The sequence below is a fragment of the Anomaloglossus baeobatrachus genome, chromosome 1 (assembly GCF_048569485.1).
Source record: "Anomaloglossus baeobatrachus isolate aAnoBae1 chromosome 1, aAnoBae1.hap1, whole genome shotgun sequence".
Lineage (NCBI taxonomy): Eukaryota > Metazoa > Chordata > Amphibia > Anura > Aromobatidae > Anomaloglossus > Anomaloglossus baeobatrachus.
Window position 1 is genome coordinate 571,612,304 of NC_134353.1, and position 19,251 is coordinate 571,631,554.

At 41.9% G+C, this 19,251-nt stretch overlaps 1 protein-coding gene across 1 annotated transcript in view; it reads right to left on the bottom strand.

Annotated features, from left to right (window-relative positions):
- Nucleotides 1-19,251, bottom strand: part of UHRF2 (ubiquitin like with PHD and ring finger domains 2) — a 205,725-nt gene that overhangs the window by 95,328 nt on the left and 91,146 nt on the right. Inside the window, exons 3-4 of the mRNA XM_075317479.1 lie at nt 10,080-10,339; nt 3,176-3,394 (exon numbers count right to left, since the gene is read on the bottom strand). Of these exons, the coding sequence (XP_075173594.1) occupies nt 3,176-3,394; nt 10,080-10,339 (479 nt within the window). The remainder of the gene's footprint in view (nt 1-3,175; nt 3,395-10,079; nt 10,340-19,251) is intronic.

Sequence of the window (19,251 nt, forward strand, 5' to 3'; positions counted from 1 at the left end):
AAGTGTCAGAGCATTTGATGGAGAAACACCTAGATACAATTAGGCAGGAAGACTGATTCATGATGTCCGCGGTTTAGGCAGCATGAATCGACTGACAGGTTCCTTTTAATTTCTGGATTTAACAACCACAATATGGTTATTTCTGTGATTTTGTAGGTTGGCACAATATAAATAAAACTATTATTAATCACTTATCATCTGACTAACAAACTATGAAAAGTTACCTGTAGCATTTTCCAAATGTGAGTTTATGAGTTATATGTGCAGTAACAGACACATACCTATACATAAGCTCAAAATATAGGCTCAAGAACCACAAACTGTTGTACCATGTAGTGGAGGTTATGTGGATGAGTGGAAATATACTCCTGAGATACAGCATATAAAATGACAGGCACTATACCAGGTTATAGTTGTCTTTGCTATGGTCCAATCATGAGAACGTATGACTAAATGCAGGAAAAGGTGTTGTGTTGTGTTGAAGCAAATTATTACAAGTATTGAAGCAGAAAATGAGCAAAACTGTTAGGACATATTTACCTTAAGAAACATTCTTCCACGTAACATGAAGTAATTCAACCCCCTTACTGGAAACAAAAGGGAAAAATACAGACACAGCCTAGAGGGTTACTAGCTATGTGATGAATATAATGTGTCCTATATGCCATATTACCTTAGGGGACAGCAAATTAAAACAGATGGCTGGATGCGTGCCTTTACTGGCCAAGTCAGTAAAGTGGCTTCTGTCAACAGTTTTATCAAAAACTACATTAGTCTTTAAAAAGCTCTCTCTTAACACTAAAAGTTCTCTCAGTCATTATATTTCCAAGTTGCAGAGCTCTGTTGCTCTATTTCAGCTGCTGCTGTATGGTTCTTAGAATATAAATTGGTCTTTTCTAAAAAAGGATTTCACCTACTTTTGTTACCAACACCATGTTATTATGATTGTGTCCTTTATATATGTTACAGGCAATATGTAAAAACAGGCATTCTATAGAATACCTAGGCAATGTATACAATGCCAGAAATGGGTAGTCAAAGTATGAAATACATCAGATATTCATACATTTCCTAGTCATTCTATAGAATACCTAAATGACAAACAGGCGGAGTGTAGAATACTACAGGGGTGGTCCGTCCAAAAGTAGCTGGACAGAGCAGACAGCAGCAGATCTGTGAAACTGGCTCAGTTGCCCTTAGCAGAGGTGTATGTGCAAGACTAAAGGCCCCATCACACACAGAGATAAATCTTTGGCAGATCTGTGGTTGCAGTGAAATCATGGACATATTGTTCCATTTGAACACAGCCACAAACCTGGCACTGATTGTCCACAATTTCACTTCAACCACAGATCTACCGCAGATTTATCTCTGTGTGTGACAGGGCCTTAAGTAACAAACTAACAAATGCCTTTGCATCAAAAAATAAAAAATGAAATTAAGTGCAATTCAAAATGCCATTCTAGCCTCCCGTGCTGCAAAAAACAGTCAGGAATGACACGTCTGATTCCTTTTCTTTTGTTCATTTTGCATTTCTTCTTTCATGTTTTTGACTGTTTGTTACTAAAGACTAATAGTCAGGAATGACACTTCTGTTTCTTTGTGTTTTTTCCCAGTAAAGATATCCTGTTGTTCATTTAGGATTTCTTCTTTCATTAGTTTTTTGACTGTTTGTTACTAAAGACTTTTCCAATCTGGGCATTATATCACACTTTGCCTGAGCAGTTCTTGTCATTCTTTATAATACCTAGACATTTTATGTAATGGCTAACTTTTCCAATCTGGGCATTATATCACACTTTGCCTGAGCAGTTCTTCTCATTTTTTATAATACCTAGACATTTTATGTAATGCCTAGGAGAAGTATAGAACAACGCAGATATTTCATACCTTGCCTGAAAACGACATGGATAGTATACATTGCCTAGGTATTCTATAGAATGACGGGTTTTCATACATTGCCTGTAACATATACACTGTATGGTTCATTAACCAAGCCCAGTTACCATATGTATTCTTAGCTGTATCTTTATCAGCTCATTGTAGCTGTTTATAGTTCTTGGTTCAGTAAAAAGGATTTTCATCATGAGACGACGTGAAGTGAAGCACATATTTGCATTAATTATTAGGGTGCCAAGCTTCGCTTTAATGTAGTTCATCAAAGAAAGAAGGAAAGGATGGCACTCACCATTTGATAGTGTTTAATAGTCTTCAAAGCACAAATACAGCACAGAGGAACTATGGCCGTTTCACGCACGGCTTGCGCATCAACAGGTCCTGCAAAACAGCCGTAGTCCACTCATGCCCCATTTCCGCCCCCCCCCCCCCCCCCGCAGTATTTGCGCTTTGAAGACTATTAAACACTGCAACGATTGGTGAGTGCCATCCTTTCCTTCTTTGTTTAATGAATTATACGGAGATGTCTGATTTTTGGAATGAGCAACACCACTTCACAGTGAGTCTTCACTAGCTGTTCCCGGCTCTGACCTGCCTGATTATTGTATCCATATCAGCTATGCCGATACATTCTTTGTTGGCTCCGCTGTAAGGTAGGTTATAACTTATTATATCAGGTTTAATATACGGTCATTTAGGCTTTTTTCATTTTCTGCAGCATTTTTTTTACCCCATCTATATGTACACCCGCATTATTTATTTGGTGACATCATCCTTACACTCTGCAGGATAATCCTGTTTTTCTGAATGGTACCAATTTTATGGAATTACTATTACAATTTTAATGTGTGTTGAATAAAGCCTTGTCATTTTAATGGGATTTTTGGATATTCTGAATTAATTAGATTAGTTTAGAATCTTAACAAAGGATTTACATTTGTTGGCATAAGTGCAACAGGTACATATGTTATGGTTGCATTTAACAAAAACCTGTTAAACTCAGTTGCCCTTCGCAACCTATCAGATTCCACCTTTCATTTTCCAAAGAGTCTGTGAAGAATGAATAGTGGAATCTGATTGGTTGCTAATGGCAACTGAGTCAGTTTCACTTTACACCATGTTTAATAACCCTATTACACATACTGTCCACCTACTTTTGAACCACCCTGTATATATCCCAAGCAGCCTCTTTATTGCAACTCTGGTGAATGTGCACATGACAATTGTTTCATCATTCATACAGTTATTGCAAACTACATTTTCAAAAAGACAAACTTACCCCAACAAAATTTTGACAAACACTTCTTTATTAGTTCTTGAATTTTCTTTTAAGTCTGTTATTTCTGCGTCAAACCAGAAGCCACGTTCCTCTGGAGTTTCAATATTGTAGTTCACCATGACCGCAGTCCCCACTTTCAGGTCACTCCATTTCAAAGTGGTTCTTGCCCTCGGCCGCATATTGCTGGTTTCAATTTCTACAATTCCATTTTCAGGATAACTAAGACAAAAGAATTTTAGAAATTGATCAGATACTTAAAAGTAAAAAATGGAACTACATTTCAAAGGACACAGAGTATAGATACATTTTATACATCTCCAAAACTAACAGGTCATAAATCACTGTATTGGCTTACTTGTCAATTCTTCTGGAATTCTCAGAGGGTTCTCAGAAAAAGAAGGTGGGCATTACCTGGGGCATTGATCTTCAGTAAATCATGTCCAATTACTGGCTTGAAATCAATCAAGAAATAACGTCTGGAACACCATTCTGAGTCTGAACTGGGTGCAAAAACCCTAATAAACCCATCACTATGGAGAGAGAAGGTATGCACACCAGTGACTATGTAAGGGGAATATATGAAAAGCAGAAACTGCTGTGTGAATACTGACTTGAAAAATCCAATAGCTATATGTAAGAATGAAAATATGAAAAATGGAATCTGCATTACTGCCATGAACATATGAATAATGAGAAATTTAGCTATTGAATTGATCAATGCAACAGAGCCCCAACACTACGCCAAAGTATTTCTCTACTTTGGGGTCCCTAGCTAGTGTGTGTCCTCTTAAGTTTTTTAACTGCATGAGAGGACACATACTAGCTAGGCACCCCAATGTAGAGAAATACTTTCGCGTAGTGTTGGGGCTCTGTTGCATTGATCAATTCAATAGCTAAATTTCTCTTTTCATATTTTCACTCTTACATATAACTATTGGATTTTTCATGTCAGTATTCACACAGCAGTGTCTGCTTTTCATATATTCCCCTTACATAGTCACTGGTGTGCATACCTTCTCTCCATATAGTGTAGATTTTTTAGGATTTTGCACCCAGTTCAGACTCAGAATGGTGTTCCAGACGTTATTTCTTGATTGATTTGTAGTCTTTCGTTTGTGAACCCGGCCCCACCACACCTATTGCCAATCCACATGATACGTATATATAGCCTGGGTCTCAGCTTCCCATACACGGTAAGTTTTTTAACTGCATGAGAGGACACACACAAGCTAGGGACCCCAACGTAGAGAAATACTTTGGCGTAGTGTTGGGGCTCTATTGCATTGATCAATTCAGTAGCTAAATTTCTCTTTATTCATATATTCATGGCAGTAATGCAGACTCCATTTTTCATATTTTCATTCTTACATATAGCTATTGGATTTTTCATGTCAGTATTCACACAGCAGTTTCTGATTTTCATATATTCCCCTTTCATAGTCACTGGTGTGCATACCTTATCTCCAATTACTGGCTTGGGCATATTAAAAGTATGTGGTGCGGGATCTTCATTATGGAAGTCTGAGCTGAGGTTTTAATAATGGGAAGTGAAGTCTCATGTCTGTATTCATTGGGGGGGGGGTTCTAGTCTGTGGACTCATAATTCAGGGGTCTCTGGTAAGAGGTATCTGATATTAATAGAGCATCTGGAAGTCTTTGTAAGGTTGTCTGGTCATTAGTATTTATTTAGGAGGTATGAACTTATTTAGAGGGGATTGATGGGGTCTGCATTTGTTTAGGGGGGGTCTACATACATTTTTGGCAGTGAAGATGCAGTTAGTTTTTGATATACCATATGGGTTATGCAAAATGCAGAAAATATTGCTGCTTTTTTTTTGGGTAACCAAAGTTCAAAGAAATAATTTTATTAAGACAGATACATGTCTGAGTTGTTGCTTCCCTTACTCGCATAAATACATACAATATTCTTTTAATGGCAATTAAAAGGCTATAACTATCTGTTCAGATCACGTTTGTGAACTATCCAGGGAATATCCTCCCGATATACATCTTGGATAGCAGGCTCAAGTGCAGTGCAAGCAGAGTTTCATCAAGAATATGAGTATACTGATTTACTGTAAGCAGCAGGAACATCATTATGGCAATAAGGACTGTAATGTCTCAGCCATTAATTTCTGTTGAAAATACTTCACATACACTGGGGAAAAAAAGTATTTGATACATTGCCGATTTTGCAAGTTTTCACACCAACAAAGAATGGAGAGCTCTGTAATTTATATTCTAGGTTAAGTTCAACTGTGACAGACAATTAAAAAAAAATCCAGAAAATCACATTGTATGATTTTTAAATAATTAATTTGCATTTAATTGCATGAAATAAGTATTTGATCATCTAACAACCAGCAAAATTCTGTCTCTCATTGACCTGTTATTTTTTTCTTTAAGAACCTCTCCTACTCTGCACTCATTACCTGTATTACTTGCACCTGTTTGAACTCATTACCTGTATAAAAGACACCTATACCCACACTCAATCACACTCCAACCTCTCCACCATGGCCAAGACCAAAGAGCTGTATAAGGACACCAGGTACAAAATTGTAAATATGCACAAGCTGGGATGAGCTACAGGACTATAGCAAGCAACTTGGTGAGAAGGCAACAACTGTTGGCGCAATTATTAGAGAATGGAAGAAACACAAGATTACTGTCTATTTTACTCGGTCTAGGGCTCCATGCAAGATCTCACCTCGTGGGGAAAGGATTATTCTGACTGAGAAAGGTCAGGAATCAGCCCAAAACTACACGTGATTACCTGGGTAGAGATGGGACCACAGTCTCAAAGATTACCAGTAGTAACACAACGCTGGCATGGATTAAAATCCTGCAGGGTACACATGGTCCCCCTGCCATGCCAACACATGTCCAGGCCCAATTGAAGTTCACCAATGACCATAAGGATGATCCAGAGGAGGCATGGGAGAAGGTCATATGGTCAGACTAGACCAAAATAGAACTTTTTGGTATCAACTCCACTCGCTGTGTTTGGCGGAAGAAGGATGAGTACAACCCCAAGAGCACAGTCCCAACCGTGAAGCATGGGTGTATTAACATCATACTTTGGGGGTGCTTTTCTGCAAAAGGGTCAGGTGCATGTAAGGGGAAAGCGTGAACATTTCAGCAGAGCTGACCACTTGCGCAACAGATTTGAGAACATGTGAGAGAATGTAGAACAGCACTCTGTAATTTGCAGGTTTGCCTTTAAACATCTTTAATCTATTTTTCTAAAGCCAGAAAGAACACTGCATGTGTAAATATTTTTTTAAGCAACGTTTCAGGTCACAGACCATTCACTATATTATATTCAATTATATACCAATTATATATATATTCATATATAGTCATATAAGTGCAGAGCAATGTTACAAAAACAAATGGTATTTTAACATGTGCTTTGTTCTTTCTGGATCTGGAAAATATAAATAAGAGGCAAACCTTCAAATGTCTCATTTGCCTTTCCAGTTTCATGATTAAATCCATCATACATGGATCATGACTCACATGTCACAATATAAATGCAGTACAGTGGAACCTTGGTTTAAGAGTAACTTGGTTTGAGAGCGTTTTGCAAGACAAGCAAAGCTTTATAAAAATTTGTAACCTGGTTTAAGAGCAATGCTTTGCAAGAAGAGCAAATACTCACCGTGCACACTTCCGGTTCCGTCCTTTCACCACGTTCTGACCCGCACTGGAGGTAACTTTCTGTACATATGTACTGTATACTGTACACAGTATACCTGTGTACAGAACAGTATATACTATACAGCATGTCTATAAATTTGCATTTGTGGATATAGTAATGTATTGTTTCTGCTAACCAGTATAGCACACTGCTTATACTGTACCTCTCGTACACCAACAATTCTATTGTAAGCTAAAGTGCAGTTTAATTTTTTTTTATGTTTTTTACTGGACTCTATAGTATTTTGTATTAGTGCACTGTAATAATTTTATATGAATACAGTACATTATTTAGTATTACTGTAATAAGTTTGTATAAATACAGCAAATATTTTTCGGTTGTGGAACGAATTGTCTGCGTTTCAATTATTTCCTATGGGAAAATTCGCTTTGATATAAGAGTAACTTGGTTTAAGAGCACACTCCCAGAACCAATTATGCTCGTAATCCAAGGTTCTACTGTATCTCTCTTTTGGACAACATTGTAAAAGCCTGCTGAAACCCTAACATACTAGTGCAACATATTGTTTCATATAGAGCCAGGTCTGTGCTGATTCCCAATTCGGGAGCAGTTTACAATAGATTCTTTTTCATTACCATGGAAACCATTCTTGACAGTTTTTTATTGCAATATTGGCAATACAAATACAGCTCAAAGCTTAACTAGTTCTAGTATCTATCTACTACTGTAGCAAGTAAACAGGTTATTTAAAAAAAGTTAAAAATAAAGCTTGGTTATGTCTAATAACAATCAGTAACCGATATAGCACCAGCAGCCATTGGCTTCAAGTCAAGTGGGAGGCGCCTGGGGCTGTGAGAAGTGACTGCTCTCTATAGCATGTCATTCAAGAATCAGTGTGTGCAATGACAGTGCTCTTACTGTATAAAGAATGCTGACTGCTCACAAAACCGCCCAGTTGACTGCAAGCGATCAGCTGCAGGGAGAATTTACCGGTAACTTCATTTTCTCACAGAAGCCAAACATCCAGCTAAACATCTAAATACCGTATTTTTCACTTTATAAGACGCACTTTTGTTCCCCCAAATTTTTGGGGAAAGTAGGGGGTGCGTCTTATAATCCGATTATACGGAGGGGGGTGTGTATATATATATACAGAGTCCAGTGGAGGTGCAGGAAGCTCTGGAGCGGTGCTGGGGGCTGCTGGGGGCAGGGAGAGCTGGGAGCGGCAGCGTTTGATCTCCTGCTGCCGCTCATATAATATGCACAGCCGCTGTCCATCAGAAGCGTGGTGCTGAAACTGCATCGCGCTGATGGGCTGGGGGAGCTGCACATATTATATCTGCCTGTGCTTACCTTTGATCGCACAGGATCCCCCCTCCCCCTGTGTTAGCTATAGCCTCCCGTGCTGCTGCCCATAGTAAAATAATAAACTCTTTACTCACCTCCTCCAGCGTGTCTGCCCGGTCTCCCTCCTGCTGCTGTGATCTTGCACGCAGAGATATCTCTCTCTGCTGTCCCGATCACATGACCTGCGCTAGAACCAGGAAGTAGGAAGTGCAGGAGACACTGGAGGAGCTCAACCCCGAGGAGGGAGACACCAGACAGGACACTGCTGCAGAAGGTAGAGAGTTTATTTTACTAAAAGCAGCAACATGGGGGCCGATATGTAACAGTGGGCCTGTCTGCCAGCCACAGTGGGCCTGTCTGCCAGCCACAGTGGGCCTGTCTGCCAGCCACAGTGGGCCTGTCTGCCAGCCACAGTGGGCCTGTCTGCCAGCCACAGTGGGCCTGTGTGCCTGCCCCAGTGGGCCTGTGTGCCTGCCCCAGTGGGCCTGTGTGCCTGCCCCAGTGGGCCTGTGTGCCTGCCCCAGTGGGCCTGTGTGCCTGCCCCAGTGGGCCTGTGTGCCTGCCCCAGTGGGCCTGTGTGCCTGCCCCAGTGGGCCTGTGTGCCTGCCCCAGTGGGCCTGTGTGCCTGCCCCAGTGGGCCTGTGTGCCAGCCATAGGGGAAATGTGCCATCACTGGGGGACGTGTTCAATATAAGGTGGCCATATCCAGATTAAGGGGGCTAATTTTAGGATGAGGGGGCTATGAGGGACATATACCCTATATTATTTGTTAGACGGACACTGGCATTATAAGACGGACCCCATTTATTAAAAAATTCTTTATTTCTTCACCAAATTTGGGGGTGCGTCTTATAATCAGGCGCGTCTTATAAAGCGGAAAAATACGGTATGTTTAGAAAAGTCTATATCTGCAGATTACTAATCTGGCTGCAGGTAAACACCTCACCTGGATGGTCAGTGTAAATGCATTGTTTAAAGTATGTGACATAAAAAATGAAACCTAATTGCTCAACACATAGGTCCACTGTTCAAATGTGCAATAGTATACATTTATACAAGGAACTATAGAAGGAAAAAAAAAAGCCGATTCCATGCACTCTGAGTGCAGCCCCTCCCATAGACAGAACGGGGACTGCATGCAGAGCGCAGGAAAGAAGTGACATGTCACTTCTTAGAACGCGTGCTTTGGGCAGCAGCCGAAGCGCTGCGCTCTAATACGCCACGTGCGCACGTCTCCTGCATAATCTTCGTAGATTATGCTGGGGACGCAGGACGCATGCAGTTACGCTGGGGTGCAGATCGCAGCGTAGCTGCATGCAAATACGCAACGTGCGCACATAGCCTTATACTACTTTTAAAGGTTTCTCTAAAAATGTAATAAAAATGTCCTGTTATGTATTAGAAGCAGCAGCCCATCCTAGTCTCGTGTCAGAACAAGCTGCAGTCTGAAGTAACACAGTTCCCAATAACTGTTTTGCAAATGACAGAGGAGCTGTATTGTAAGCACATGTACGTCTGTGAGCCGAGCTATGACATCAAAAGAAATAAATTTTCTCCTTAGCTGACAGAATGCAAAGGATTTTGTCTCCAACCTCGGGTCTCCGTCTGCAGTCAGGCAGCCAAGAACATTTATTTCTTCTCCTTTCAAAGCCTTTCACCTCGACTCAAGGAGGTATGTGTGCTTATGAAACCGCTCCTCTGTTAGTTGAGACAGGTCTCGAGAGCATTGTTTCTTGAGACTGCAAACGGTCCTGACATGTAACTAGGATGGGTTGCTGTTTGAATTACGTGACAGGTACCAATTTATTACATTATTGGACAACCCTTAAGATGCAATTCAAAAACAAAAGCAGAGAACAAATTCAATTTTTTTTTCAACAGCACAAGACTTACTCGTCATATTTTATAAAATAAGTTACATCTTCATCATCCACATAGTCTGAGTAAGAAGTGGAAGGTGCGGTATCCGCAACACCAGTGTTCTCTCTGGAATGTTCTGGACTTAGACTTCCGTTGGTCCCTTTCCAAGAGTGTCCGCCTTTAACATGAGACTTGCCGTTTTTGTGTCCTTTTGTGGCTCTCGTAACATTTTCAACATGTGCTTCAAACCATGCTCCAATTGTTACATCACGAACATCAACTAGTTCGTTGATCTAGAAATGAACAAAAAATAAAGTGAAAACAATGCATGTAAATGTTTTAATGTGACGTTCTTATACAATCATCAAAGACTCTTCTGTCAACTGTCTTGGTAGATGTGACACAAAGACTAGCCAAGCACTCGTAAACCACATCAAAATAGAAGGATACCATTATTAGCCAAGCGGTGTCTTGGTTACCAGTAGAATTCGTTATAAAAGGATTTACAGTTAGGTCCAGAAATATTTGGACAGTGCCACAATTTTCGCGAGTTGGGCTCTGCATGCCACCACATTGGATTTGAAATGAAAACTCTACAACAGAATTCAAGTGCAGATTGTAACGTTTAATTTGAAGGTTTGAACAAACATATCTGATAGAAATTGTAGGAATTGTACACATTTCTTTACAAACACTCCACATTTTAGGAGGTCAAAAGTAATTGGACAAATAAACCAAACCCAAACAAAATATTTTTATTTCCAATATTTTGTTGCGAATCCTTTGGAGGCAATCACTGCCTTAAGTCTGGAACCCATGGACATCACCAAACGCTGGGTTTCCTCCTTCTTAATGCTTTGCCAGGCCTTTACAGCCGCAGCCTTCAGGTCTTGCTTGTTTGTGGGTCTTTCCGTCTTAAGTCTGGATTTGAGCAAGTGAAATGCATGCTCAATTGGGTTAAGATCTGGTGATTGACTTGGCCATTGCAGAATGTTCCACTTTTTTGCACTCATGAACTCCTGGGTAGCTTTGGCTGTATGCTTGGGGTCATTGTCCATCTGTACTGTGAAGCGCCGTCCGATCAACTTTGCGGCATTTGGCTGAATCTGGGCTGAAAGTATATCCCGGTACACTTCAGAATTCATCCGGCTACTCTTGTCTGCTGTTATGTCATCAATAAACACAAGTGACCCAGTGCCATTGAAAGCCATGCATGCCCATGCCATCACGTTGCCTCCACCATGTTTTACAGAGGATGTGGTATGCCTTGGATCATGTGCCGTTCCCTTTCTTCTCCAAATTTTTTTCTTCCCATCATTCTGGTACAGGTTGATCTTTGTCTCATCTGTTTATAGAATACTTTTCCAGAACTGAGCTGGCTTCATGAGGTGTTTTTCAGCAAATTTAACTCTGGCCTGTCTATTTTTGGAATTGATGAATGGTTTGCATCTAGATGTGAACCCTTTGTATTTACTTTCATGGAGTCTTCTCTTTACTGTTGACTTAGAGACAGATACACCTACTTCAGTGAGAGTGTTCTGGACTTCAGTTGATGTTGTGAACGGGTTTTTCTTCACCAAAGAAAGTATGCGGCGATCATCCACCACTGTTGTCATCCGTGGACACCCAGGCCTTTTTGAGTTCCCAAGCTCACCAGTCAATTCCTTTTTTCTCAGAATGTACCCGACTGTTGATTTTGCTACTCCAAGCATGTCTGCTATCTTTCTGATGGATTTTTTTTTTTTCAGCCTCAGGATGTTCTGCTTCACCTCAATTGAGAGTTACTTAGACCACATGTTGTCTGGTCACAGCAACAGCTTCCAAATGCAAAACCACACACCTCTAATCAACCCCAGACCTTTTAACTACTTCATTGATTACAGGTTAACGAAGGAGACGCCTTCAGAGTTAATTGCAGCCCTTAGAGTCCCTTGTCCAATTACTTTTGGTCCCTTTAAAAAGAGGAGGCTATGCATTACAGAGCTATGATTCCTAAACCCTTCCTCCGATTTGGATGTGAAAACTCTCATATTGCAGCTGGGAGTGTGCACTTTCAGCCCATATTATATATATAATTGTATTTCTGAACATGTTTTTGTAAACAGCTAAAATAACAAAACTTGTGTCACTGTCCAAATATTTCTGGACCTAACTGTATATTGTAATTTCCATTAAAAGGAGTGTCCAGACATAAATGTGAGCTGTATTTTCAACAAACTTTGCATAACTGGAAACTACAAGTGAATATCAGAAAATCTGTACTATATCTTAATTAGGGAAATAGGCTTCTTTCTCCACTCAGTCTCTTCTACCCAGGCCCCTGACTGCTGAACTCATTCACTTTGAAAAACAGCTCAAATCTGTCTTAAGGGTGCTTTACACGCTGCAACATCGCTAGGGATCTCGTTAGCGATGTGACACGCCAGATCGCAGATACGATTTGCCGAGATCGCACATGTGATCGGCACTATAAAAACGACCTATGTGCAATCTCGGCAGATCGCATCTGCGATCTGGCGTGTCACATCGCTAACGAGATCGCTAGCGATGTCGCAGCGTGTAAAGCACCCTTTAGTAAAGATAATAGAGGCTATCAGCACAGGTGTCAGTTCAATTTGGTAATTGAAATGTAAAACAGGGAAAGGGGGCGGATGAGAGGAGTACAGTGAAAAGCTATGTTAGGCCCTGTGCGCACACTGCGTTTTTTTCACCAACAGATTTGCTGCGGAATTTCTGCTGCGGAAAAGAAGTAGCATGTCACTTCTTTCCCGCAGGTCCCTGCGGTTTGGCGGGCTAGTAGATCAATCACCCACTGACTCTGGGTCGGCGGAGGATTGATCCCCGGTATCTGGCCAGATGCTGCTCCCCATATAAAGTTTATGGGGAACACAATCTGGCGCAAAGGGGTACTCACTGATCACCAGTCGCCTGTCACACTCCTCCCACGACAGCTCTTTCATCTTCCAGAGCCAGCCGCTCATTAGTCTTATAACATATTCACGCCATCCCTGCTCACCGGTGGCTGTGATTGGATGCAGTCAGACCAGCCCCCACGCTGAGTGACAGCTGTCTCACTGCAACCAATCACAGACGTCTGTGGGCGGGTCTCTAGCATACAGTAAAATAAATAAATAATTTAAAAAAAAAACGGCGTGCGGTCCTCCCCAGTTTTGACAACCAGCCAGGATAAAGCCTCACAACTGGTATTTTCAGGCTGGGGAGTGCCCCAGCCTGAAAATATCAGCCAGCAGCCGCCAGGAATTGCCGCATCCATTAGATACGACAGTCCTGGGACTTTTCCCGGCTCATCCCGAATTGGCCTGGAGCGGTGGCAATCGGGGTAATAAGAAGTTAATGCCTGCAGCCCATAGCTGCCACTAAGTCCTGGTTTAGTGATGGCAGGCATCTATGAGACACCCCCTCATCACTAAACTGTAAGTTAAAGTAAATAAACACAAACACCCCAAAAATTCTTTATTTAAAATAATAGACAATAAAGCCCCCTCTTTCACCACTTTATTAACCCCACCAATAACAGTCCTCCAGGTCCGACGTAATCCACACAAGGTCCCACAACACTTCCAGCTCTGCTACACCTGACACTCACAGTGAGCGCCATAGATCACAACTGCTCACTGTGAGTGTCAGGCCACAAGTGAAGTGAGCCACCAGGATCAGCGGTGACTTCACTCATGTGCTTTGCAGCGATAGGTGGAGGACTCCAGCTGTCCCTGCACATCAGCTGACTGAAGTCACTGCTGATCTTATTCTCACCTTCTCCAGCGAGCCTGCCTCCGGACGCTGGTCTCCTGCTTCAAGGCCGCCTCATGCATATGCAGTTATGCACTGCACAGCCGACCCGTAAATAGCAGAGCGCCGGAGACAGCCGCACGAGACACAGCATTGCGGGAGACTTCAGCACCACAAACAGCAGGAGCGGGGAAAGGTGAATATCTAGATCCCTGTGCTATCAACTTCTTCCTGTGGAAAATTCGCAGCAAAACCATAGCAAACCGCATGAGGTGCTGCGTTTTTTTTCCGCAAGTGCGGTAATCTTTCAGAGGGTGCAGAATTTTCTTAAGAAAATTCCATTTTCTAGTGCGCACAGGGCCTTTGAGGCAGATAAACAGGTGCAGCAAATTCTATCTAGCTTTCCCATACTCTGGATTCACATCTACACTGCTCAGTACTGCTGTATTATTTCCTTCATGCCTCTTCTACTTCTGCCTGTGTGCTACTAAAGCAAAAACAACAGGACTCCCTTATTCTGAGTGTTTAGTATATGGGAGACATCATAGCAGCTAGTCTCCTCCAACCAGCTGTAAGTAAAATAAAAATTAAAGAGAGAATCTGCAAAGTGGAAATTAGGTGAGATCACAAGAAATAGTGTTATTTCTCAAGTTCACACAGAAGTCAGATTATTCTGAAAAGTTCTTTGAAAGTAGTCTGCATGTAAAGAGTTGAACAGTTAAATTACAGAACCTAAAGTATCCTAAAATATATTAATGTAAATAAAAAGTTATCAAAATAGCAACAGAAAATGGAATATATGGTAACTCGTGAACAGTGAAAAAGCAACACTAGGTGCAGGATCTTTTGTTCAGCAATCTGTTGTGCATGTATGTGGTCAATCAATCTGCCGGTGAGTGATTACAGCATGCTTCCTGTATATTAAAGGGGTTATCCAGCTTATTTTGCTTTTTTTATTATTTACACTATTGGGCTACATTGGGGCAGGTAAGTAGATAGTGAGCACTTACCTGCTGTCAACCCCTCTCCCCAGGCTCAGAGGGGTCATGTGACTGCTCCTGCTGTGATTTTGCTACTTCCAGTCATTTCATGTCAACATGTCCAGGACCATGTTGATATGCAAATCTGCCACTGCATGTTGCCGCCCTGCTGGGCTGTACAGTGCGATGAGCCCCGGCCCCCCTCCCTGTGCGCTGCTATCTCTGCACTGTATGTGCTGGACAAACACAGGGTTGCCCTCTCTGTCTAGGACACCGTAGCGCCGTTTGCCCAACAGTGTCCTCAGCTCATTATGTTGTATGGTGCCCGGGCAACTGTGACCCCCCTCCCCCGTGCGCTGTCTCTCTCCTCGCACTGTGATGAATGCAGCCTCTCGTGCTCCTCGCTTCTGAATACAGTCATAAGCAGGGATGTCACCTGACACCAGCGAACAACAGCACTGAGCTCTGTATAGGACACTGCAATCATCACAGCACGGAGAAAAGACAGCATGCTGCATGGGTGAGAAGGGAGAGCGAGCAGGGGGGGAGGGGGCAGAGAAGAGCGTGCACGGCTGACAGAATGGGGGGGTAGAGAAGAGAGTTCATGGGTGACACAGCAGGGGGGCAGAGACGAGACTTCATGGGAGTGAGAGACAGGGGAGTGCTGGGGGGCAGAGGAGAGTGCAGTGGGAGAGAAGAGAGTGCATAAGGGGGATTATGTATAATATATTATATAACTAGGTGTGTGTGTGTGTATGTGTGTGTGTGTGTGTGTGTGTGTGTCCTATAGACTCACATTAGGGGCTATATATAATTTTCATTACATAGTACTCATTTATCTATCAGGTGCTGGGGCAGAGAATACTGACAGGGAATGTGTGTGCAGAGGGTGTGGCTGGACACTGAGGCTGGGGGCGGTGCCAGGTGTGACTGTGGGTTTGGCAGTCAAACATGTCATGTTAGGTTGTGCTGAATGTAAACAAAGAGCTGCAGAGAATAAAGTGAAAAATCAAGAGAAACAAAAGTTAGAAAACAAAAAAATAATGTAGGGGGTGTTTTATATGACAATACAGCACAGATTAACTTATTTTTTTTTTTGGAGTTTATGTCGGACAACTCCTTTAAGTGTTGACTGTAACAGCTCCTAGCACCGCCCCAAGGACTGGAAGCAATGGCGCAGGGAGAATACATCTTCATTTTCTCCCTGTAACTAAGGATCAATACTGAAATAAGGATAGATGATGAACCATGTTCTATAGGACCTATTTAGTACAGATGATAAAAAAACAAAAAAGGAATTTATAGCCAAATGTATATAGCTTGAAAGTCATTAGATTAAATAACTGTCTGATTTACAAGGAAATATGAAAGTTACATAGTGAGCAAAAAGTAAGTATTTTATTTTTTACAATACTGCACCATGAAGCTATTCTCACAATTTATTTTTTTCCCATATCAGTAAGTCTGTGCCAGATTCACACATACATCAGTTAAGATATTGGAAGTCAAAATAAGCAAGCTTCTTTAAGACTTTGATTACATTTTGCATTTAAGAATATAATCGACGAACCCATGAATTTTTGTTTTTTGCTCTAATCTACGCACAGAAAATTTCCTTAAGCATAACTGCTGAGTCCAACTGTATGCAGCCTTCTTTCAGCCAGAAGTGGTGGAAAAACAGAACAAAAGGCTGCGCTCGTCTACAACAGGGTAAAAAAAAAAAATGCAGATGGCTTCTATTACAGCAGATTTTGGTTCGTAGGGGATGCCTGCAGACACTTCATATTGCAATTCTGTTTCCTGTCATTTTTACCTTCAGGATAGGCAGGCACAGAGTGTTTGTGAAAGCTGTAAGAGAAACCAAACTAGATGCACCAAGATCATTTTAGACATTTGCATTCAAAAAGCATGCACATTTCTAGACGCAGACTCTCTATTCAACTGCAGGAATCAATGGCTCCATAGAATATTCTAGCTGTATAATGGGGATAAAATCTCCCTGGCATTGCTAAGATGTCCAAACACGGATCCATGACCCGATTGTAAATGCAAAGTGATGGCAGGCCTCTCGCTTTAGAATTAAAAGTAAACAATTTCTCCTACAGGTAATTTCAGCATAATGTATATTGTTTTCAACAGTCTCCTTACTGTAGTTAAAGGGGTTGTCCACTACTAGACAAACCCTTATGAAATGCTTAAAGGGAACCTGTCACCAGTTTTTTGGCCTATAAGCTGCGGCCATCACCACCGGGCTCTTATATACAGCATTCTAACATGCTGTCTATAAGAGCCCAGGCCGGGGGTATAACATAAAAACACTTTATAATACTTACCTAACGGTCGCGCGGTGGGCCTTATGGGCATCTCCGTTGTCCGGTTGCCGGTGCCTCCTCTTTCGGCCATCTTCGTCCTCTTTCTGAAGCCTATGTGCATGACGCCTCTACGTCATACACACTCGCCGGTCCTGCGCATGTGCACTACAATACTTTGATCTGCCCTGCACCGCGGCTAGAGAAGGAGCACAAATATGTCCGAAAGAGGCGGCGTCGGCACTGGACAACGGAGATGCCCATAAGGGCCACCGTGCGACCGTTAGGTAAGTATTATAAAGTGTTTTTATGTTATACCCTTGGCCTGGGCTCTTATATACAGCATGTTAGAATGCTGTATATAAGAGCCCGGTGGTGGTGGCCGCAGCTTATAGCCAAAAAAAGTGGTGACAGGTTCCCTTTAAGGGTCCCAGAAAAAAACAAAGAAGGAAAAAACAATTAGTTTCCCAGACAAGCGCCATTCCAGCGCTGCCGGATGTCTCTCTTCCCAGCAGTCATGAGAAATTGTTTATGGGATGTGACGACTGCACACTATCAGCAGCTGCTGACAAGCTGCAGCTTTCACAGTTTCTTCAGACAAAAGTGTGAAGTATGCAGCCGATCGTCTGCAGCCCTGAACTGACATGATAGCGCTGACATCACTGAAATAGTACTGTTCTGGGAGCCAAGAGTTTTTTCATTTTATCTGGGGCACCTTGGCATTTAAAGGGAATCTATCATCAAGTTTTTGCCACCTTATGTGAGAGCAGCGTAACGTATGGGCAGAGATCCCGATTCCAGCGATGTATCACTTAGGCTATGTTCACGCACTGCATCTTTTCTTAACCACAAAGATGCAACGTTTTTTGGCGCCAAAAAATGCACCCGTGGCAAAAACGCATCAAAAACACATGCGTTTTTACCGCATTTTGCCAAATGTGTTTTTTTAAGTCAAATTATTGACTGGAAGGGCTCACAAATGCTGGCAAAAACGCAAAAAGAATCGACATGCTGCACCTTCAAAACCACAGCCAAAAAAAGATGCACTTTGTAGACAGCAAAATAGAAATCTAATAGACTCTACTGGGAGATTGAAATGCATGCATTTAGATGCATCTTTGTGACCTCAAAAATGCACCAAAAACGCAGTAAAAGATGCAATGTGTGAACATAGCCTTATTGGGATGGTTAGTGTAGTTTTGATAAAATCACTGAATAATCAGCAGTACAGGACTACTTGACCTTCTGCCAGGTAGTCCAGCATATTCATGAGCTCTGTATAACTGCTAGATCTGCAGCAGAGAAAACATTAATTTTATCAAAATGACAGCAAACAGCTCAGTAAGTGACACATCGCTGGAATCAGGGTCTATGTCTATACATTATGCTGCTCTCAGATGGGGGAGCAAAAACCTGGTGACAGATTTCCTTTAAGGCCGGTATCATACTTGCGAGTGCCTTGCGTGAATCTCGCGGTGCATCACCCGTCACGGACTCACACTCTGCTCACAGGAGCGTCTCAGCTGCATAAAGATGCATGCAACCGAACCACTCCTGTGAGGAGTGTGAGCCCGTGACGGGTGATGCAACGCGAGACTCGCGAGAGATACACGCAAGGCACTCGCAAGTTTGACACCGGCCTAAGGAGGAGTTATCCACTTTAACCTATAGTATGCTGCCATCAGACAAGGTAGAATCAGACATGTTGATTACAATACACAGACTAATAGGTGACACAATCCTGGAATCTAGGTCTTTTGTCCCATATTATACTACTCTCAGATTACATTTCAAAAACTTGCTGACAGATTCCCTTCAAATCTTCTCAGTGTGTACTAATGAAATTCAATTATTTTAGGACCTTTATAGCCATACAACTATCATAGGAACTGCAGTGTCCAAACAACTTGCTGTGCATTTGCTAAAAGAAATGACCTAACCATTATTCAACCAGCTTCCAACTGGAAGCCACCAGTATATAAAATATGCAAAACAACAAATGTAAAAAAAAAAAAAGGCACCTCTAAAACAACAGTGCCCTATGAACATACCGTAATAGGAAAAATCTGTCTGTCAATCAATAACTTGAGAGCAGAAAGATCGTTAATATGGATACATTGGACTCCTTACAATTTATTTTGTTGATACTGAAAGCCTGAAATCTGG